Source organism: Parus major, chromosome 3 (genome assembly GCF_001522545.3).
Source record: "Parus major isolate Abel chromosome 3, Parus_major1.1, whole genome shotgun sequence".
Classification (NCBI taxonomy): Eukaryota; Metazoa; Chordata; class Aves; order Passeriformes; family Paridae; genus Parus; species Parus major.
The window spans coordinates 54,331,408-54,355,671 of record NC_031770.1 but is presented as its reverse complement, the minus strand read 5'-3'; the positions used below and the strand labels follow the sequence as shown (position 1 = coordinate 54,355,671).

Here is a 24,264-nt window from a genome sequence, read left to right as displayed (position 1 = left end):
AAACTTGGGAAAAAGTTAATGCTTCAAGCTTTTTTAGTTTTTTATTCTGTTTGTCTACTTCTTGCATTTGACTTTTCTCTATACCATCCTCACAGTGGTTTTATATTGGACCATCAAGAGGCTGATATTTTTGCAGATTGCAGGTTAGTTTATTGTTAATTTAATGATACCTGAATAGATGCATATGAATACTCAGTTTGGTCAAGGTTTTCTGGATAGCTGGGCACACATCATACTTCAGGTTGTGTAAGAGGTTTTAAATGACATAATCTTGTTCTGTGAATTTTGCGAGGTAAGCATAAGACTGAGAAGTCTCACCTGGCTCCTAACAGCAGCTGAGCTGTAGTCTGGAGAGATAATCTTTCCTATTTACATTTTGTTCTGTGAGGATTCTGGGGAAATGTGTGTGTTTTAAAGCACTGTAGTTAACTTCACTTTGCTGTTGAACTGGAAAGCTCTGCGAACACATCCAAAGCTTGTCTCTCTGCTGTGCCCTACTGTGCTTCTGAATGCCTCATTTAGCGCTTTCTGAGTTATTTGGAATTTATAGGAGCCATTCTTCAAATAATGCATTCACATCAAGAGCAGATCTGATGATACCAAATGTTCTTGGACATTCATGTTCTTATAGTGGTACTATTACCTAGGTGAAGCAGTCTTTCAATTGAGACACAATATAGCAGTGTTAATTTCTTAAGGCTTGCCCTTAAAGACAGTGACTACTGTAACACACATCAGAATGCATAGGGTGATTCCTGCCAGGCAAGATGATTTCCTCTAAGAATCAACAATTCTGATCTTACAGCCACAAAGTCTTATGAAGGCTGATAAAGAGCTCATCTCATAATTTCTGACGAATGTAAGATCTACCTGTTATTACTTGGTAAATAAAAATACTAATATTTTATTGCACTGAGAATTTTATAAGTGCATATAAAGTTTCTTAGTGTTCCTATTCTTGTAGCAATAATTTGTCACCTGTGTATCATAGTTCTATATGGAATTTAAAGGCTATATAGGCCACATACCTCTCATCTTATGTTTTGGCTATAAATACCCTTAAGAAGTCAAAGTTGGAAGCCTGAAAGTTGAAGGTGGGGTGTATATGGGTATATCAAGCATGGCAATGCATACCTTGTTAGTCAAGGTATTTACTTAAAAAGGCTAAGTAACAAAACAGAGTACAATAGAACTGATAAATATCTTAGGACTGATCAAGCAGAAACCGTGGAAGAGACAGACATAGGTAAATGTTCCCTGGGAAAAAATGACCAAGAAACATGTTGTGAAACTGTGATGTTACCAGGTGAAATGATGTCATAGAGAATGTGTACCCAAGGGAAATTGTTACCAAAAATAGAACCCTATGTAAGTGCCATACAAGTAAAACCCTATTTAAACGCCTTGTAGACTCAATAAAATTGGCTTTTGATCTTGACTTGGATGTCCCTGTCTCTCCATCACCAAAAAGGTGGATTACAAGTTGTCCTGTAGCAAAGCTGAAGCAAAGGGAGGTATTTGGACTGTATTGAGAAGTCCATACATAGTTCCCATGGAGGCAATAATGAACATTTTGCTCTCTATCCTCAGCAATTCCACTAGTTCAGGCACCAGCAGCCAGTGTGCTGTTGCAAATATTATTTTAGGCATTCTTGGGTTTAATGCTGACAAGCAGGTGGTTGTCAGGGTCAACCAGATGGGTGATTTCTGTACAGTTTCTGATTGGGCAACCACAGTCATTAGGAAACTGTAAATTCAAACCTGTTAAAATTAAGTACACTCAAGTGCTGAGCATTTCCCTCCCTGGATGGAGTTTACAAATAATTTTTGTTAGTTACTGTCTTGTGCTAGTTATAGACCAAGAAATAAAGAGTAAGGAGTGTGTGTCCGTGGACTTCTGAATCTTTTGGGAAGGTGGAGGATTAAGAGGCCCTGTTAACCACTAGACTTTACTGGACAAAGGATTCTGCCCAAACAGGGGTTGTCCGTATTTCTTCCTGCAAAGATCCATGTGTGCCACACTGTTACCTGCTACACTGCAAATTCAGCTTACTCTCTTCTTCCTATGCTTTCAAAAGAGGGTAATATCAGGTTGACCTTTACACCATGTGATTTTATTGAGTTTTTTAATATCTTCTGTGCAATTTTATTTATTAATGTTTTTTATTTATTAAATGTTTATTTTATTTTTGTGAACCTACACAGGTAAGTCTCATTCTTGGAGGAGGAAGAAATGGATTTGTCATCATTCCTTTTATTCAGTTCTGATCTTTAAGTCTTGCAGATGATCTAACAGCTTATTTAAACTAGTGAGCATGTGCTCATACCTAGCTTGAAGCATGCAGAGTTTTGCCTAATAACATTCAAGGAGGACAATGTTTCCTCTCGTAGAATTTGAGCATTACACTCAAGAGATCACTTTTTTAAACTTGTTTTATCCTAAGTATGTACACTATAATTGAATGGAGTAATTTTTTTATAGAGTATCTGGAGAGAAGTTGAATGGTTCATAGAAAAAGCTAACTGCCATGTCAGGAACATATACTATTACAAAATAGAGTTAATAGTGTAAATAGCAAATATTGTCATTATAGTATCTATTTTCAGTAAACACATTGAAATGGAACACACAAGTATACAGAAAGCACAACTATGTAAGTTTCTCCTGCAACAGTTTTAAGTAGCTAATGATTTTTTTTCTTTTTTTCTGCCAGGGTTTTCCTTATCACCCTGTCTGATGTGGTAGCTATTTAAAATTCCTTGGGCTTTTGTGCTGGCCCACACCTTGTGTGTGTATGTGCAATCATCTCTGTTCTGCTTGCTCCAAGTTAACATTTCCAATGCAAAGCTTTTATTGACTGAGCTGTTTTTTTCTAAGCATGTTTTTAGAAAGAAAACAGACTTTCTGTATAGTTTGTGCCATCATGAACTTCTCCTATTGTGGTGTAAATTGTTAATGAGCTGAGCCTCACTGTCCAAGATCTACCAGAAGAAAGTGTAAGGAAATTATTTACTTTTCTAACTGGGGTTACTCTTTATTGAAATGCAGAGGATTATAGAAGAATTCCATTTCTTTAGACAAAAATAAGTGTAAATGATATGACTGCAGTGAGGTCGTAACTTGACAGAAAAGATGATCTGAAACTAGAAAAATCATGCTCAGCAGCTGAATGTGATGAAAAAATTGTCAATGTGATAAGGAGGCATATTTCAGCTCTGTGGAATATCTCTCTTGAGAAAGCTTTTTTTATCAGTAGTCAATCAGACATTGAACATGTTTAGGTTTAATCAGTATGAAATGAACTTTGGCTACTCCTTTATTTCTGGGCTTCTGCAGACTGAGGCTTTGGTAACTATCACAGTACAGGTGCATGTGCTGAGTCTGGACCAACCACTGCAGAAAAATGCGTCCAGTTCCATATGTACCTGTGGCAAAGGCCTGTGCCTAGGAGATCTGCCTGCTGATTTTATTATCTTTATTGTGGTATTGCATAGTCTCACTTTTGTTAGGAAAAGTAATCTTAGGCACTGCCTAAAATTTTGATTCCAAGTCTTTGCAGATTTTTAAGATAATGCATGTGATGGTCTAAATCTAAATTGTTGAGCTCAAAGCAAACTTAAAAAGCTTAACCCAAAATTGTTCATTTTCCTATGTTATTTGCTAGAGACAGTAAAGAGTAAAGAGACACTATGGAAATTACTCTTAGTGTATTGTGCTCAATTCTGTTATACTGAATTAGCAGAAAGGGAGAAATAACTCTGCTTTTGCAGCCTTATTGTTGTAAGTTGGAAATTTGAGCTGTATGGCAGGAGAGAAAAAGTAACAGTCTATGAGGGAATGGTCCAAATTGCTGGTTAAGGTCTGTCCTCATTGCTGTTAGCCCGTATGTAAAAAAGCCAGCTGGTAAAACACTTATTTTTTAAATTTTTATTTATTTTATTTTTATTTATTTTATTTATTTATTTTAATTTCTTCATTTAAAATTGTTCTCTGTTGATAAGTAATCAACTGAAGTAATCAGCTGACGTAATGTTTTACTTCAGGTTTTTGACCCTACATTTGCTTGTTCCTCTAGAAACAGCAGTACTACAAATCTGTACTCCACTACAGCAGTAATCCAGTCCTCTGCTGTTTATAATGTCTGAAATTTATTAATGAATCATCCTTGAATTTTCCTTGAAATTCTTAAGTATATTTTAGAAAGTTTTCATTTTTTAGTGCTAGGATTGAATTCTTCAAGGCAATTTCAGTACATATGTTTTTATAGGCATATCTACTGAAAAAAAATAAAAATATTTCAGCCTCTCCTAAACAATAAGTGGATATGATTGTAGTTGGAAATTACTATAAAACATTTTTCCTGTCTTCTATGATATTTGCAAGCTAAAATCAAGCTAAAATGGGTTTTCTATCCTCGTAGTTCTGCTGTTACATTAAAATGATGCAAGCATAGTATAATTGCCACTGTAAAACCATTGTCTGACCTTTATTTTAAAAGAATTGTCTTGTTCGGAGCAGAACTAAATGTAAGTGTGCAGTTGTAGGAAACAATGGTTGCTCTACCTTGTAATTGTACGCTACAATCGATAAACAGGATGCCACAAAGTTCAAGTGCCAGGATTAGAACCCCACACAGAATAAGAAAACATTAGTAAATGCTTTCTTGCTAAGCTTATTAGAAATGCCACAGTTGATGTGGCTTGTATTGCCAACACACTTTTAGCATCAGGTTATCCAAACCTGCTATGGGCAAGTCTGAGAAATGTTACTTGAGTGTAATTTGCAAGACTTTCTGATTAAAGCAGTTTGCTTTGAAATCAACAGAGATTTATTGAGTGCGCCTCTGAGAGAAGTAGCTGGCCTGTAAATTAAAGCTCCAATTGCTTTTTCCAACAAAGTTGTTTTGAGGTTGTTCCTGTGGTGTTGTGCTAAGAGCGTCTGATACCATCATGCTTGGCTAAGTGCAAGAGTCAGTCAAGCTTGACCAGAAGGAACTGCTTAGTAAACTAACTGAAGTTCCAAATTATCAGGCTATCATGAGTAACATGGGGTTACAAATGACTCAAAAGTTCTCTTTCAACCTCTGAAATTTTTAACACTCGAAAAGGAGCTCCTTATGTGAACATATATGTGTAACAAATTTAGGAAAAGTTCAACAAAGAATTTATTTCCATATTTTTTTTTGTTACAGTTTAAACTTTGAAAATTGTTTTGGAGGTTAAGAGAACTGAAAATGCAAATGAAAGATGAGGTAGAGTTAGTGAAGAAGGACAGAGGGGAAATATTAGTTAAAGTTTACTAAAAAATGTAAGATAATCCTTGAAAATGCACTGAGAAGTTAAGTACAAATGGGCAGGGTGCATAGAGGATGATTTGTAGCTGTGCATTCAAAAAAACTGTGGAGTTAGTACAAGGAAAACTGAGTGACATCCTCTTACCTGAAGCTACAAGTACTAATAACAGATCAATTTTCCTCTGTTCTCTGCCAACTGGAACACCAGTTCTCCCTCCAGATACTTGGATGTAGTTTCCTCTGTTGAGAGGAAACAGGGAAGTGCTTACTTGGGTGACAGCTTCCTTCAGGCCATTTGCCAGTATGACACTTGTTTGATCTATTGAGCCTCTATTTGGACCTGTCTGAAGTAGGAAAAAAGCAAGCATATCTATTTTACCTTCTCTTATCTGGGGGGCAATAAAAGAACAGGAGACCAAAGATGTATTCACTCCTGCTTTTCTCTCAGAATTGCAAACCTAGGTGTTTGCATCTACACAGGAAATGTGCCCCATCATTGCAAATCCCACCTATAATTTATTGGCGACTGAGAGATGGGGCACCTGAGTTGAGATCAGAAGCAAATTTTATTCAGTATACAAGGTGTTTATATAGGCTTTTACTTGTATAGTACTTATATAGGGTTCTATTTTTGGTAACAATTTCCCACTGGATATACATTCTTCATGACATCAATTATCTGGTAATCATTACAAAGTTTCACAACATATCTCTAGGTCACTTCTGCCCCAGGGAGTAGTTATCTGTGTCTGTCTCTCCCATGGTATCGGTTTGATTAGGATTAAGATACTAGGTTCCTTTATCAGTTCCATTGTACTGTCTGTTTTATTCCCAAGAATAATTTATTGACGTGTTGGAAAACAAGTGGGATTTCATCTGCGAAACTAATGTTTCTGGTATGAGTTTGATCAGTTGTGCAGAGCACTGGAACTGCAGACAGTTTGTGCTGTGCAGGAAGCTGACGCTTACTCTGCTGTGCAGCACAATGAGAGATCTCCTGCCTTTGACATGTCGTCAGTGACACCAAGTCACTGAACTAGAAAACCTTGTGGGGCAAGGCCACCTTGCCCCAAAATAATCTAGTGTTTCGATGTTACAGCATTTGTATACTTTCTCAATTAGACCATGTAAATATAATTGGAGATGTTTCACAGAATTCATTCTGTAGCCTATTTCTCATTCTTGGATGACAGCTCCCTCCTTTTGAGATCAGGGATGTACTGTGCAGCTCTTCTCCTTTTTACTTCTGGAATTAAAAAGGGCTGTTAAAAGACTTTGCCACCTCAACATTTTAAGTGGTAAAAATACTTGCTTAAATGCTTATTACAGACCTACAGAAAGCAAGCTGAAAATGTGTGTGGGGGGGGAACCACTTAGTTTCAGACTCTGCTTTTGAGGTCAAGGCTTTGTGCATGTATCTCCAAATGTGAATCCTACCCTTCCTTCTTTGGTTTCTCCAGTATTGGAATAACTTTAATGCTTCTGGAAAAAAAAAATATTCCTGAAAAGCAACTGAGTAGGAGTTTGTGATCACTTTGAAGCCAATTTCAAAACTTTTTTTACAAAGTTTCTGCAGTGTGGTATTCCATCCATTTTATTAGGGAAAACCAGGCTTGCTTCAATTTCATCTAAAAGAGAAGTTACCAGATCCTGGAGGACTGTTTGTAACTGCAGCACTTCTGCAAGCTTTCCAGAGGAGTACAAGATAAATAGTTACAGAGGTTACTCTTGTAGTACAAGAAGTACCCTGTAAAGCCTTCACAATAATTTGAACAGAGTTGTCTCTTCATATTTTATTTAATCTTAATTCCCACAGGAAAAAAAAAGTCAAACAAAAAAAAAAACCCACCCCAAAACACAACCAAACCCCCAAACAAATTTTAAAAAAAGCCCTAAACAAAACTCAAAAGAGAAACAGAGGCCTTGTCCCTCCTGGTAAGCATACTGTGCTTCTCCTGAATCATCTGTGAAGAGGGACTGCCAGAAGGTTGCACTGAACTCAGCAGTTCATAGAGCCCCTCAGATTAGAAGGGACCTGGGGAGTTTGTCTAGTCCAGTCTAGCTCAAAGTAGGGTCAGGCTGTGAGCTCCGAGTAGCTTACTGAGGTCTTTATCACATGGAATTTCATGAAAGGCTAGAGACCACACAGCCTGTCTGGAAAACCTCCTCCACTGCTTGGCCATGTTCACAACCAAAAAGGCTTTTCTTGGGCTGTGTTAGAACCTCCCCTGCTTTAAGTGATGACTACTACCTCTTGACCTCCTGCTGTGTAGGAGGTCTGCAAAGAGCTTTATTCAGTTGTTTAAAAACAATCAAATGCCAATGTGAGTCCTAAAAAAAAAAAGATATTTTACTTCACAGGCACTGGGTGTCCTTCCTACCCATGGCCAGGTTTTTTTTGGGTTTTTTTTTTTCAGTCTGAACAGACACAGTCCTCTCCTAACAGGGTATTTGCTCTTGTTCCCTGAACCTCTTGGTGGCCTGATACTGCAACCAGGGTGGTTGTTAGAGATGGGTTTTATCCTTAAGTATTGGGGGTAAGAATTGGAGGAATTTCAAATTCATTTTCTACAAGGACTTGGTAATCTTTCTTATTTCTGTATGAATGGAGCTGTAGGATTCCAGGTCTCCCTCCAATATTGGGCTTAATTTATGTTACCTTTTTTGTTGAATAAAGCCCACTTCAGTTTGAAGTCCCTGACTCAGGCCTCAAGTGGGATTTTCATTGTCCATGAAGAGCCTTTGTGGTTTTGGTCTGAGGAGCACTTGTGAGACCATCGAGGCAGTCTATCCAGAGCCTGACCTAGAGCTGTGACTGGAAAATAATGAAATGCAATTCCGATGGGAGCTGTCCTTTCTCTACTGTGTCAGTAGAGTTGAAAGGACATAACCAAGCAGGGAAAAACAGCAGGACAAACCTATGTTTTCATGTACAGTGCTTCTGATAACCTTCCTGGCAAAGGTGAGTCATGTGGTGGTTTTGTGTTTGAGGGAGCAAAAATCTATGCCCTGGAAGTAAGTCCTCCTGTTTGACAGAGCTGCTCCTGCTGGGATTTCTCAGCTAAGCGAGGTGTTTGTGCTTCAGGGAGAGGCAAGTGCTCTGCCGGTCTGGCATGGTGGTGGGGGCATGGGGAAGTGAACCCTATCCAAACCTGGCAATACGCCCTGGATAGTCAAACAGAAATGCCTTAATGCCTGGTGATGGGTTTGGAGACTTTCTGGTGTGGAGTTCTTGAGTTATAATATTCATGCGGTAAGTGCACCGGGGTTTGTGACTGATTTGCATTACGATTGTCTGGGTTTTCTCCTTTCCTCTTGATAAATAGTAATGATTGCTTGTGGGCTTATCGAGTTATGAATTTTTTAGCCCTCCTACGCCTCGCTGATTCTTTTTTCCATTGCCTTTTTTTCAAGCCTGCATGCCGTTCCCGGTTTCGCCGGCGGGCCTTGCAGCGTGGAGAAGGAGACTCAGCGAGCCGGGCGCCGGGAGGCAACGGTTGGGGGATCCGGAAACGGCGAAAACGGTGTCCCAAGAACTCCTGGCTTTGCCCCCCGGTGACGAAATTCGGCGGCGCCGAACACCTCGTTCCCGTAACCCTTTCCTTCCCGCCCGCTCCTGGAGAGGGAGGAGAGCGGGCGGGGCGGACCCGGCGCCATCCCGGCAGCGCGCGGGCGGCTGTGCGGGCGCTGCCCGGCAGGGGGCGCTGTAGCCGCCTGCGCCGCTCCGGCGCTGCGCTGCGAGGAGCCCCCGCGCGTCCGCCATATTGGCGCCCGCGCCGCAGCCGCCGCGCGTTGTTCCTCCATCTCCTGCCGGCGCGGCCGCCCGGAGACCAGCGCGGGAGGGAGGGAAGGGAACGCCGGTGCCGCCGGGCGGGAAGCGGGGCGAGGAGGAGACGGAAACGAGAGGGGCCCGCGTCCCCCCGCGCCCGCCCCCTGCGCCACCCGCCATGGAGAGAAGGCCAGGCGGCCCCTGAGCGAGGAGCGCACGCACGCACGGACCGAGACTTGCCCCCGCCCGGCCCGGCCCGGCCCGGCCCGGCCGCCATCAGCGGAGAGAAGCCGCCTGGCTCCCGCCTCCGCCGCGACATGGAGGCTGTGAAAGCCTTTAACAGCGAGGTGTGTAACCCCCTGCCGGCGGCCTCCCCTCCTCAGGGCCGGGGAGCGGGCGGGGCCCCAGGGCCCGGCGCCTTCCCTGCCCCCTCCTCGCAGCGGGGAGGCTGCGGGAACTGGGAGAGCCCCGGGGGGCCCAGGGGTGCGGGAGCGCTCTCCCGCAGGCCGGTCCAGGGCTTCTCCCCGCGTCGGGCGGGAAAGGGCCGTTGTCGCCGTCCCTGGAAAGCGGGAGGGTGGAGAGGGTAATGGAGACGTCCCCCTCCCCCCCAGCTTCTTCCGCCGTGAGGCTGGGGGCGGCTGAAGGGGAAGAATAGATCTGGCGGCGGGCTGGAGGAAGAGGAGGAGGTGAAAGAGGTCTCTTCCCTGCGCCTGGCCTGCAGTCGAGCGGGTGATGCCCGGCCAACTTCGCTCAGCGGCCGAGGAGGCTGCGGCGGGGGGAGTCCAGGCTCGCCGGGCACGGGGTCTGTGCCCTTCCACGTCTTCCCTCGTCTTCCCTGCCACCCTCTTCCTCTTCGCTAATTACATGTGTATGCGAACCCCGCCAGCGCTCACTTTTAGCATCTCGTGCAGCTAAGCTTTAAATCTGGGGAGAGGAATACAAAGGCATTGGAGGTTCGTCTCCGTGTTAAAGAGTAGTATATCCAAGTAGTCAGGATGGAACCAGACATTCCCTACATGCTACACAGAGCTCAGATCCTTAGCTGGAGGACTGTGCAGAGAGTGGGCTATGGCACCCAAGAACACATACACATATAGGCTGAAGTGTTCATACTGCACCTGGCTTCTCTTTTGTGCTGAGAGCTAATGTTTATTTTATCGCAAGATGGTTCTTGTGGCAGCTCTGCTTTGTTGCTCTCATTGTGAGAGTATCATTTGTATCTTGTAGTTAATGTACGAGCAAGAAAAACAAATACATATTTTTCTTAGGAAGTCCTACATTTTACAAAGTAGTTTTTAACTTATATTGACTTTAGAAAGTATCAGCTCTCGTTACAATGTATACTTCTACAGACTGCTCACATACTGAAGCTCCCAGTTGCCCTCTCGGCTGGCCCCAGCAGGGATGTAGTACGGTTTTAATGGTTTTAAGTAATGCGGTTTAATTTGACCTGTGGTGGAACAGTGTGGCAACCATGTTGTTGTTTCTACAAGCACAGTAAGATAGATTTAAAATGAGCAGGTACTCTCCAGTAACTCAGGAGCAGTTGTGCAGCTCTAACCGGTGTGCAGTTCTAGGTGTTGCACTTTACGCAATTTCAGTTCTTAAATAGGAAAAAGCACATTGTGGCCACTAGAAGAAAAATAAGCACTATAAACTTTTATTCCTATTTTATTTTTTGATTCGTACATGTGCTATATTGTTATGTAGGGAAAAGGAAGAATCTGGTCATAAGAACAGAAGAACATAAGTTGTTCAGAATATTTTCCTTCTATATATCTATCAGTAGGAGCAGAAGTCTTCCTCTTCACGTCGAAAAACAGCTTCTGACTGACTTGCTGAGCACTTGGGTATAAGTTCTGTAAAAATAAGTGAGACTTAAGGTGGCAACTGTGTTGAAGAGGAGAGCTTTAGATTATGCCTTAAATTTTCTAAATGCTTAAAAAATGGTAGATAGTGGGTTATTGGAAAAGAAAATGCAGAAGATCTGACAGTGTCATTAAAGATGCCATGACTAAACAAACTCTTTTCCTGTAAGTAAATGGTACCAGACTTGCCACAGTTAAAGAATCCCAAGTGTCATTGCTAGCCACTCTTAATACCTCTGTACCCAATGCAGAACTGAACTTTAATTTAACTTTCTGTCATTTTCTGTGGTTGAGTTTACCTATACACACTTTGCAATTTAGAGTTGTGAAATGATCACTAAATGTTTGAATTAGCTAAAGTGTATGAGTCTATATATTGCTTTTCTTAAATGGTTTTGATTAATTTACAAAATACTGGTTCTTCACTTGTAAAATCCTGTTCTTTGTTTATATTTTGTTTTAAGGTCATGTTAAACTCCAGAACTGATGTCTGAGTCCTATTTTAGATTTTTTTGGCTTAAAATAGATGTAAATTAAATTTAGCAGCAGATAGGACAGAATAAATTGTATAAAACCTTTTACCATACTCTTGTACAGTTTGCATTCAGTTAATAATATTGCAACATTTTATGTTGGTAAAAAAAATAGATGATGCTTTAGAAGGAGCATTCCAATACATTTAAACTCTCAGTCTGCAGGTTTGGTACTTCTGGGGTTGATTTTTTTTTTTTTGGTTTTTTAAAGGAAGGAGTTGTGTTTGGGTTCTGCAGTGAAGCTAAAATAAAGGCAGCTATCCATCTAACTGGTTTCATCATCTGGTAACTCCAGAATTGTATGTGAGTTGAGCAATATCTTGTATTGTAGCTATCCTATATGGCATTCGATATTGAAGTGCTTAGAATAGGGTTGTCATTAGTTTGATTAGAAAGAAGAATTTCAAGTTTATTTGAACAGTAGCTACTGGAAGTAATGACAGCTATTGCAGAAAGCTGTTCAATGTCTAATGGTGATATGTAGCACTGTCTGTCCTGTACCTAGTTGTATATATAAAATTAGCCCTAACATTTCAGGTCATGGGAAAGGTAAATTTAAAGCTGAGAAATAATCAAGCTCCTAAATAAAACATGCTCAGTATTGTTTTCATGTAATGGTTGACATTTTCCTATTTGGTTAAAACTGCTTGGCAACTGAAAATTTCAGTAATATACAACTGACTTAGTATAGTGTTGAGGTAATTGGCAATGTTTTGTACCACAGAGTTTGTAATTTGTTACAGTTGGCACCATGAAGGCTTACCACTGCAGAGCCATTTTCCTCCAGGCCTCATTTCAGGCCCTGAGTTTTTCACAAAAGCACAAAGTCAGATTCAAGAACAGGTCTTGACAGCAGAAAATGACTGAAATGTTTCCAATTCTGTATATGCTGTCTAAAATGTATTTGTTAAAGAAAAATTGAAATTCACTGGAGGCACATGTGTATCCTTGCAGTTCCAGTGCTCAGATGACAATGATTTTATTGCAGATATATATAATTATAATTCAGTATTTGTTATATAGTCAGCTCGGTGTTAAAGTCCTGCTGTCATAATCAACTCTAGCTGTCACATTGCTTTCAGGTACTGTACTTGAAGTTCGTTTTGAGTGCTATATTCCGCAGAGTTTTCTTGCAATACTTGTCCTTTTTGCAGTGGCAAGGATGTTTTAATTCTAAAACATATTTAAGTATTTTAAAATTTATTTCTATGTTAAGATAAATATGTAAATAGTTTTATGGTCACATAAATAGCCACAGGATTGTAATTTATTTTAGGGGGAACAGAGATCGCAAATTCATTTTTAAGTACAACACAAACTGAATATTTGAAGTTATGCTTTGTTTAGGCATATTAGCTGTATCTGTAAGAATGAAATAATAGGAATCTTGAAAAGACAGAGCAAATTCAACTTAGATATTTATTTCTTTAAAAACTGCAATAGTAATTAATTGATCTGGTTCAATTAAACATAGAATTTCTAATAATTTAAAGTTTATCAATATCTTTACAGGCACACATCTCTTCATGTATGAGCTTCATCAAGTCTTGCTGTTCATGATGGTTATAGATATTTTTGGTTTTGCATTCTCTTTAAAAACAAAGCAAAAATATCTCCTGCATAAGCTATGTATGCTTTGGTCAAATCACTTAATATTGTTTTCATTTTGAGTTGCTGAGACTGGTCCTTGCATCTTCGATTTACAGCCATTTAGAAGGTTTAGTAATGGTAAAATCTACTCAGGAGAGTTAGACAGTATATCTAGATTTGGAATTTACATTGTTGAATCCAATGCACAATAGTTGTTATCATCCAGTGCCACAAATTTCAGCTGTATTTGTATTTGTCAGACAATGCCTGACATTGGATTGGACATTGGATAGGCAGTTGAGAAAAGCTGAGAAAAGGACAAGTATATTTTAAAAAAGATAGAATAAGGTAAAGCTGATCCCTCGAAACTCAGGAAGAAGAAAGTCATGTGTCTTCTGATTCCTTTCAGAAATGCCTTGTTCATTTGAGCATGTCTTGTATGAGAAGCTCAGTATCTCTTGTCTGTGCAGTTGGGTGCTGATACTTTCAAGTACAAGGGAACTGAATAGAAAACTAAGTGTTATGATGGAGACTTGGAGTGGTCATCAAGTGGGATGCACGTAAAGTCCTGTGAGGTTAAAGCAGTGATTACTGTCTGTTTAAAGAGTGATGTGGGTTCCTGTGCCTTTTCTAGGGTGTGAGAGTCATAACTGAAACTTCTGCAGCATTGCTAGGTTGGTGTTCAGCTGTTACTGGCAATGGAAATTATTGTCTTTGCATAGTTCATCATAAAGTATACTGAGCTTTTGGTGTGCATAATGCTTTTGGGAGTCAAGTAAGATGATACATAAAGTACCTATTGCTGCTTTTGGGGTCACTTGTCATTCTGAAGTTGATCAGTGGTAGGGACATAGCAGATACTGATCATTTACTGATAATGCTGTTGTCTCTGTACTTCATTTGCACTTCATTTTATGTTGGCCACCTTTATCATGACAATTCTTTGGAAGGTATATTTTAAGGGTCAGTGAGGAACAGTTCAGTGGTCTACAATTTCAAACCAATTGTGACCCTTGGAAATGACCCACATTTTAAATACCGAGCATTGGAGTATGGGTGCATAAACATACAGAAGGCTAAACTAAATATTCTATTTCAGACTGCTTTATTTAAATGGCATATTCTAAGTCAACGAGGCGGGTTTTTCATGAAAGAATGCCAGTTGACACTAAAAAAAGCTAAATGGTATGCCTTATGAGGATGCTAAGTAGAGATTGATGCTGAATAGCTGGGCAAAGTGGGGAGAAAAGGGATACTTTATAAAATGAGCAGCCAAGTCTTTGATTAGTACAAGCAGATACTAGCGGTTATGTTAAAGAACTGTGAAAAGTCTCAAAAGCTACTCCCTTTCAAGGAGAATTTTTCTTGAATTCTCTGCATGTTTCATGTTGGTTAAAGCACCTGAAACACCTGCAGGATTTTTTTCCTAGCTGCTGTGACAGTGACAAAACCTGTATCTGTTTTCTCTGTCACTATATTTTACTTGCCATAAAAAAAGAGTATGACCTTCTTTCGTATCCACTGCTGTTAGAAGGACTCTGCAGCTTGATAAGTTTAAAGCTTTCTTCTTTTTTGTTCATCTGATAGACCTTTTATGGTCTGATACTTGTAAATTTTATTGTAGCAAATTGGAGTGTAAGCTTCTGGTTTACTTTTGTCTTTTGTCAGAAGAAAAAGTGATACGTGTATCTGTATGCAGGCCTTCGTACATCTGAAAAGTTGTTTCTGTTTTTCATTCTTAACCACTGGGGTGGATGTTAAAAATATCTTCCATTTTTTTTTTGCTGTATAATTCCATAGTGTTTCTCAAATAAAATTGTCAATATTTATATGAATTCCCTTAACATGCAACAAAATATGTAAGAATTTGTTAGTTTCCTGTTTACTGTCAGGAACATTAGGAGCAGTGTCATTGCTCCTAATGAGTAAAAGTAAGTATTTTACTCTGTTGTTTCCCAGCAAGAGTTGAACTTTGCTGACTCTCAATGATTTTTTTTAAAGATTGTAGGGAAGGAAAGTCCTTTTCTCTTCAAGATACAGTAAATATTAAATTGATGTTCACCTGGTTAAATGTCTCCATGTGTGCTGAATAAATATTTGCAGTTTTAATATCACACTTTCAAAGACTGATCTGACCTTTGATTTTCATTTGCCACAGAACCTTGACTTCTGGCCTTGTAAAGACATGCTCATCCAAGTGTGTATTAAAGGCTCAAAATGTTAGGGTTTGGTTTTATTTTGGTGCATGTCTTGCTCAAGGATTTCATTTCGTTAGTGAAATAGTATAGGACAGACATTGATAGGTTTTCAGTCTTAGATACGTAGACTTTAAATTTGTTCTTAAACTGTGATCTAGATCAGATCCTTATGAGCCTGGAGCAGTTGTGTAGATCTCCAGATTCTGCAAACTCTTTCTGGATAGTTACAGGTATTGAACCCAACTTGCTGCTCCTTTAGAGAGCAGTGAGCCGTTTTGCAGTTTTAAACAAATGCCCTTCTGAACTCTTATAACTTCAGATCCTTTGATTGTCACCTGCTTACCAAGATTATACCTGGGGCTACAGTCTTTGACAGAGTACTTGAAATTATCTTAACAAGTCTTGTTTGAATTTGCCACTATTTGAGTCATGCCCCATCCTTGGAAGTGTTCCAGGCCAAGATAGATACAACTAACTTAGAGCAACCTGGGATAGTGGAAATTGTTCCTGCCCATAACAGGGAGATTTGAGCTAGATGACCTTTAAATTCTCTTTCAACCCAAACCATTCTATGACCAATAGTCTGTTTTCCTATGGCAGTTGTAGAAACGGAGTCTGATAATCCAGGTGGCTTTCTAACGGGAAAAAAAAAGCCATTCAGAATAAAAGTTCTTGATAAGGCAGGTTTAGAAATACTTCAAGGTACTTAAATTACTCCCATAAAAATAGTTTTTCACTTGGGAAGAGGTCTTCTATTTTCTTGTCCGTAAAATTGGTTCATCATTTTACTTTTGGACAGCCACCAAAAAATTCATCCTGAGTGGCTCCTTCAGCCTTGGTTATTGCTCACATTTGTGACCACCACAGCTACTGGTGTAACTCCATCGTGAGGCCTGGGACAGTGGTGTATTATTGGCTGTTCATATGTGCATCCAGAGTTCAGTGAGCTTGGTTTTGAAAGTTCAAAAATAAAAACACCTTCTGAAAAGTGATCAAAACAATATTAGTCCTTGTTCCTGTTCAGAACTTCTTGTAAGTTGCATGTGTATTTCAATTCTTCCATTTCTTCACTTCTTTGGAGCTACTTTGGAGCAGTATTTCTTGGGGAGCACTGACAACAGCAGTAGTTGGGTAGGTAATTCTGTTAACCTTGCTCAGGAGCTGCTTCTACACTTCAGGGTATGTGTTCTTTAAGGCAAAAACATGGTGTCCAATTACTGCTGTACTAGTACACATTTTACCTATTCTTGTCATATGTACTGAGCAAAATAAGACATGTTTATAAACAGAATTTAAAATTAATTGTTAACATTTGGAGGAAGTAAGAAGAAATAAGTGCATTGTCACCTTAACTCTCTCTTTATCAGATTGATCCCTACCAGAAATGTATATTTCTTGTAATAATCTGCTGTTATTGCTGTTAGACTTTTGGGAAGTGAGATGGCATTTGTACAAAAGTGACTACTATGGGTATACAACAACTTATCATTTTGTTTCCATTTCTTTTTGCGAGAGTTTGCCTAAACAACTTAGCTGGTTTTACTGGGTAGAGTTTTTGATTGCACAAGATTGTTCTTTTCTTCTGTCCTTGGCTATATGAATGGGGGGCTGATGCTTTGCCTGTCAGAAATATAGGGCACGTTTAATTTACTAAACTACATGTGTGGAAGGTGAGGCTTGGCACTTTTTTTAAGGTGTTTGCTGTTGATGGTTTTGAGGGGTGGCAAAGAGTGTTCTGGTTCCCATTTAAAATGAAGGCACAAGAGAAAATGTTCCTCAAAGAACAGTGGCAGAGCTGTGATCCAGGAGGAGGTAGTAGCAAAGAATGGTGGTTTGTGTGGATGGTGGCTGAGCAGTAAAACAGTGGAGGGTTACAACACCTGAAAGGTTGAAGCCACCTATTTTTGTAGCCTTGAGCTTGTTTATTATAAGGTACTGTTTATAACATTAGTTTTGAGATATTGAAGTAAATAGTGCTTCATAAAAAATTATAACAGCTGAACAAGGTGCACTGCCTTTATGCAAGGAAGTGAATAGCTGTCTTATATATTTGAATTGGAATGTATTATTGAAATAGCACGCATTTTTGGGAAAGGTAATTTAGAAGATCCATCATCCTGCATGGTTCAGTCTAGTGTTTCCAAATAATTAGTTTAGAGTCGAGTGGTAAGGGTTTCCCTGCTTTTTATTTTGTTCTCCATCTTCAGTATTTATTAGTTACTTTCAAAAACTTAAGTAGAATTAATTATGTTCATTCTTTGTTTTCCAGCCCTGTTATTCTGTAGTTTGTTTTTTCTCTAAAGTGCAAGATACTGTAAATTGCCCTTGCTATAAAACTCTTGGTTTAAAAATATTGGCCTTTTGGCAGGACTTTATGGAGCTCTCAGTGCATAATTTAGAAATTAGTACAATAGATAAAAATACAATTCTAATATTTTGCTGGTGATGTGATTGCAGTTTTAAAAAGAGAGATAATCATACTTATAAATGTTTTTGGCTTTTTCAGAGGGTAAGTCCAAAGGGCTTAGAATATATTAACCAGATTGTTGGAACCCAGTGAAAAGACCTGATTAAATCGAGTCAAAGTCTTTCAGAATACCGAATCTCCTGTAGATATTAACAAAACAAAGCCGGTTCACATGAAAAGGAATAGCTTCAGATAACATATTTATCTTCATAACTTGGTTGCCACATATGCAGTAGTAACCACTTGCTTCTTAATTTTCACAAGAGTGGAGCATTTAAGTACTTAACAGTAAATGAAGACTATTTATATGACAAATATATTGGTTGGAGAAATCCAATCCAGTACAAACTGTGATTATTTTTTTCATTTTGAATCATTATGTTTCATTGTGAATGCAGGGGTTTAAAACTATATCCAAGGAGATCTTTTGAAATCAACACAAGAAGACAGTTTTTGTCATGGGCTCTAAAAACAGTTGGCAGAGAAAATGTGTGAGTCTGATTTTCAAAATGTTTAAGATCTGTTCCTATATTTCATATCTCAGAATTGTGAAGTGTGATTGTAGTTAGGCTTCTCTTTTAACTCTGTGTTATGCCACACTTTACCAAACTAGTGCCTTGGAACAGGGACAGAGGGTACTTCTCCAGTATGGGCAGCCCTCAAGCTCACATCTGGAAATCTTTTAAGACTGGCATTGTGACAGAAGGTGATCTGTTTTCCTCTTGGTCTAGAATTAGCTAGATAGAATAATGATAAAATGTTAATGATAGAAATTAGCCATATGTCAGGAAAGATGAGAAAATTGCATTAAGTGAAATGCTTCCATTATTTTTCTTGTTTTCTTGTGTGATACTCTTGTCTGGATCTTTTAATCAATTCTTCCTTTCTGTCATCACTAGTTCAGGTGTTGCTGAAGTGCTCACTCTTACCTACCTATTTATTTTGGTCCATTTAGGTCTTTCTAGGCTTTTTGTTCTCATGCAGCATACACCCCAAGTTACTATGAAGAGAAAAAGGGGAAATGTGTTTTATTTCCTATAAATGGCTAAGAGCAAATGGAGTATGTTCTAGAGACTATCTGACGTAAGCATCTGTTTTGCAGTTGTGTGGAGTTCAGGAAAGTGGAGCCAAATCCTGGTGGTTTCTTTAAATTCCAGTTTTATGTTCAAATTTGTACAAAGCAGACTGTATCAAGAGAACTTAGAAACTTTTTTTGAAAGGAGTAATGGCAAGGGTTTAAAGAAAATTGTAAATGGGCTGGTGGCTCAAGTATGTCAAAACTAAAATGGAATTTTGTCATTCCATCTCAAATTGTTTCAAGTAAACTTGAAAGTCACAATTGTGTTTCCTTAAAAGAAGTAGGAAAAGCACTACACAAATGCAGTGGTGGTAACACCTGACTTCTTATGCCGGTATCTGATGGGCTGGAGGGACTGCAGTATTACCTTTGCATCTTACTTCACCTAGTTGCTTGTACAGTAGTTGGCATGAATATTTAAATGTCCTCTTTAAACACAGACAGTAGTGTATAATGCAACTGATGTTTTGGGAAGGGCTGAGTTTTTTGTGTGAGTGTCCTTGGTTGCTTTCAAATTTTGTTTTAAGGAACATACACTTAGATATCAAGAAAATTTGCTATTATTTTATATTTTTTAATTAAAACCATGTGTCATGCACTTTGTTTTTGAAAACAGTTGTATTAAGGTAGTTGCTGCTGTGTTGCAACCTGCTCATCCTGTACTTCTTTAATGTTGAATTTTGGCGACTCATCTTGGTTGATAACTGAAAAAACAGATTTTTTTTTTTTTTTTTTTTCCTCCAAACTGAAATACCTTATGCTGAAAGGAGAATCTGCCATTCTGGTCATCCTGCATGCACATCTATGGTATAAATTTTAACATTTTTATGCAGCACTGAGGGTAATGAAGTGCTGACGGGCTTTAAATAACAGTTCTCATAGGTAGTTTCTACATGGCATAAAATCCTACTCACTGAGAGATGAGGGCATGCAATTTGAGTAACTTTTCCAAGAAATTAAATTTCAGGAGAGTGTGGAAAGTGGAACTTACAAATTTGTTGATAAGTGTCCTTTTTTCTAAACCAATAAATGACAATAGTCTTTTCTTGTTCTTCACAGTGTGGTGATATTAACATTTAGTAATGATTCAGTGACTGTTTTCTGTATTTCCAGTTGGATTTGATTTATTTTAATGCTATTGAAATATGAAATAAATTAACCTAATTTATTAAGATACTATGTGTTTGGCATGACTTCTAAGTATTTATTTTGGGGTTTTTTTTGCATTGAAATGCAAATACTTGTTAGTATATATGATATCTGGTTATGGTCGTGTCATTATTTGATGTTCTTTTAATGTTATCCCCTAGTAGCAGCCCGAGAAAATTCTAAAAATATTTCTGTAGAGAGATTTGTAACTGATATCCCTCACACTGGTCATAATCTCATACTTAACAGATGGATGTATCAGCATCAAAATGTTTATTCCCTTAGCTGCTGTATCCGTGTTACAGAGATTTGTCTGTGTGAATATCTGTTCCTTTGTATCTCATGAGACTAGAGTTGTTCGCAGCATTCAAACCTTCTAAAATTATGGAAAAATTATATGAAAAATTATTTCCTGGACTGCTTTTCTTGTCTTTATAGGATGTGGCAGAGGTATAAAAAAAGGGATATATTATTTATGAAGCTTTTAAAATTTTTATGAAGTTAGTATTTATTTCTATTTTTTATTAAAAATTTTTGTACAAGAACAGCTGTCTGGCTCTTTTGCCTATTGAATAAGAGCACTGAAAGATGTTGGAATTCAGTGCTGGGCTTTCTAGAAGTGCAGTGTGCCATTGGCTTCTATGGATGTGTGTAGTAACTTGTTCTGTAAGCAACTGCCCATCCTTGGGGGATGTAAGTTCATGTGCATGATGTCTGGTCTTCACTTGAGATGCTTTAGGCTGTAGCTTAGCAGCATGTAGTACTGCCTTGTAAACTACAGCTGTGTGCAGTAGAGTTTGCTTTTTACAGGTATTTACAGTAGATTTCATTTTAAGTACCAATTTTAATATGATTGTAATGATAAAACTATTTGCAATAATGAATGATGAAAATTTGAAATAAGCTAATAAATTTCTTGACTTTCAGTAGGCCTTTTCTTGAAGATAACTTTTCTTAACATAATTAAAGAAAAAAATACAGAGCAGAAATTCACTGCTTTATATATGGTATCAACCTGATCTATTGCATTTCCCCCAATCCCAACATATAATTCATACAGCTCATTAGATCTTCGAGCAAACCTGTATTTTTTTCTTCAAAGTTTGGAAAGAGGACTTGGTTTATTTAAAATTATATTGGGGAAAAGGAATATTAACACTGGTGTTACCCCTTATGTACACTGGAATATTGCCTTGTATGTAGTGTCTTAGCTCTTCCTGTCATTACTTTTTGCTATACAAATCATTAAAATGTTTTATCAGATAGAGGAAAATGCAGAATTGTGAATATAATTAACTAGCTTTAATTTCTGGCCTGGTCCTGATACACAGATGTACATTTCTGTAAGAAAGAGAGAGTCTTAGAAACCACTTTTAGCACTATTACTTTGATCATCTTTAAGTCTTCTAATGCTATCTGTGTAATAAGCTGTTACGTGCTTTACATGGACATTTGGGTGTCATCTGATTGTTACTTTGCAAGAACATGACCCTGGGAATTGCTTTCATTGAGACAGATTAGGATTTGTAGCAAGTATATCTTTGTCGACTCATTTTGTCCCTGAAGTGCCATTCGGATTCAGGTCTTCCCTGTAAGGTTTTCCTGTGATTTATATTCAGCATTTAATTAAACATGCATATTTCTATCAAAGGTTTATTGATTGTCCCCCACCTAATTATCAAAGTGCCAGTGTGTGCAGGACATGGTTGGATGGAATTGCAGTACAGGAAACCAGTGAAACAACTTCCCCCCACACAAATTCATTGTAAATTTTATCTGGTGTTTTCTTTAGCTTATATGGGTTAAGAAGATTAATGTTCATTTGTATTCTGTAGTTTCCTGTATTGTTGGCAATGTGTTTAGAGCTGAGCATGTTCAGTCATCTAGAATGCTTGAGGCAGGCAGTATAGTCTTGTCCATGGCTTTCTAGAATAAGCTGTAAGATCATTAGGTGTTCATTGACATTGAAATCAAATGTATGCTACTGTTAAGTGTGCTGTCTTGAAAAAAACACTGGCATTTTTTACAGTAACTTGGAAGTATTCTCTTTACTTTGACTATGTATTTTTTGTCAGAGGAAAATAAGATTATTCCCAAAAGATCATACAAGAATCATTCATTAATGCTCTTTGTAACTTAATTATTTAACACTTGTTTTTTCAAAACCTGAGGTAACAGTTTGAAAATGGTTTACCTTACCAGTACAGTCAGACTCCTTGTGACTTATTGATTGTGTAATTCTTGCCTCATCCCCTCTTGTTCTCCCCCTCCCCATTCTGTAGAATTTTAATCTTTAATTTTTAAGCAGTAAGTGGCTAGGAAATAGAAGGTTTTTTCCATAATTCACAGAATCATATGGTAGCTCAGCTCTAAAAGCATGGTTATTGAAATTTACTTATGGGCTACTCCCTTTCTTTGTTCCAGCTTGTACACATGAACTAGCCTGTTTCAAAACCTCTGAAACTTCTGGTTTTATCTGGCACTTGAAGATTACAGTGTTTCATTTTCATGCTTTCTCCTGTTTGTTTCTCAAACCTGATTGCACTATCTTTTGCATGTACATTACCAACCAGAGTTTATGGTCACTCCCACTCCTCCCCATCCCTTTGAATATTACGACTGAATTTCTAAAGTGTATCATTTTATTTCAGAGAGTTTCCTTGATTTTGCTATTTAGCCATGATATTTTTTAGGGTTTTTTTTCTGGTTTATTTAAAGACATCTTTTATGTAAGGTTAAGCAGTTATCTTCTGTAAATGAGCATGAGTGTCTTACAAAACTAAGGCAGTGGTCTTAGAGAGCAAACTGGTTTAGTTAAACATCTTTAGGAAAGGGCATACAGGAAAAATTAAGCTAGGATATAAACACAGATTTTTAAAATAATACATGTGTCTTTAACTCCTTATTCTTCAAATTCCAAATGTCTTAAAAGAATCATCTATGCTGGATGAAAAACAGGAGTTTTCATTACTAGAGAGGCAATCAAGTCTTGTTTCTCTAGTCAGCCTTGCAGTATGAGAAAATGGGCTTGATGGATTGATTGATGGCTAAGGAGCTGGCTGGATGTCAGTACCCAAAGAGTTGTAGTTAATGACTACAGTGTTCAAATGGAGACCAGTATGAAGTGGTGTCTAGCAGATGTCCACACTGGGATTGATACTATTTAATTAATTTTTTTTTGATGAGATAGACAGTGGGATCAAATGCAGCCTCAGCATTGAGGTGCAATTGATACACTTGCAGGATGATCTCTGGGACAATCACCAGTCTTTCCAGGTGAATAAACTTTTCAGAAGGAAATGTTTTGTAGTAAATTAAAAGCTTCTTGAAGACAAGGTAAAATAATTTTTGAAGAGTTATTTATTTTCTTGGCTTCTTCCAGGTATTAAATTTGGGATCTGTGTGTTTTTTAAATGGCTGTTAAAATTTGTAACAGATGTATCCATTGTCTGAAAAGCCTCTCTCTACAGAAGTACCGTTTTACTTTTTTTATTGCTTCCCTTCCACCACCACCTTTCCCCCTTGAATTATCAATCCTTAATGCTCAATTTGCCTCTTTTCTACCTGGAATAAAGTATTGGGATGTTGGCAGCAGCCCATGTTATCCTGTTGGCTTTTGACATATTCCTAATAAGTGATGGTAAGATGATACCTGACTCTGCACAGCTAATGTCTAAGAGTCAGTTGAATGTAATTCTTGATGGTTTCCCAGAACTGCATAGTGGCTTCCTTGATAATTTGAACTGCCCCATTAGGGCCCAGATTATTTCAAATCTGATAGCCTGGTCAGTTGTGGTCCCTGTGAGTCTGTGTGAGTCAGTGGTTCTCTCTCCTTACAGGAGCTGCGTTCTAGGTGGAGGAGCTCCTGTGCCAATCCCATCTGGGACTGTTTTTGGATTGGCAAGATTGGCTTCTTGAATCTAGGCTGATTTCACATTTGCTCGTGTACCTGTAAATTGCTTTTACTAATTAGTGTTTTGGGCTTGAGAATGCTGACCAGGAATACCCAAAATGACTCTTCTAAGAAACAGAATATAAACAAAAAGTTTCTGGTGCTGTAGTTTAGCTGTAATTGTACAACATCCAGCCAGTAGCCAGGATGAGTGATTACATTTTGTTAATTACCTGTGAGTAACTAGAAGCTGAAGTTTTACAGTGACCTGTAAAACTCACTTTCTCCCACAGAATACTTCTGGAAAAGCTGTCAGCCCACAGCTTGGACAGGAGCACTCTTTGCTGGTTTAGGAACTGGCTGGATGGGTGGGCCCAGAGAGTGGTGGTGAGTGGGGCTGCATCCAGCTGGCAGCCAGTCACCAGT

General features: G+C 38.5%; 1 protein-coding gene across 5 annotated transcripts in view; it reads left to right on the top strand.

Moving 5' to 3' along the window:
• Window positions 1-8,960: 8,960 nt before the first annotated feature.
• Window positions 8,961-24,264, top strand: part of SCAF8 (SR-related CTD associated factor 8) — a 156,827-nt gene continuing 141,523 nt past the window's right edge. For 3 of the 5 annotated variants that reach the window (XM_015620706.3, XM_015620707.3, XM_015620705.3), the window contains exon 1: window positions 8,961-9,410. In XM_015620706.3, the coding sequence (XP_015476192.1) occupies window positions 9,381-9,410 (30 nt within the window). In that variant the 5' untranslated portion in view covers window positions 8,961-9,380. Of the gene's footprint in view, window positions 9,411-11,676; window positions 11,768-24,264 lie in introns of those variants that run through there. The other 2 variants (XM_033512738.1, XM_033512737.1) reach the window with 2 other exon arrangements.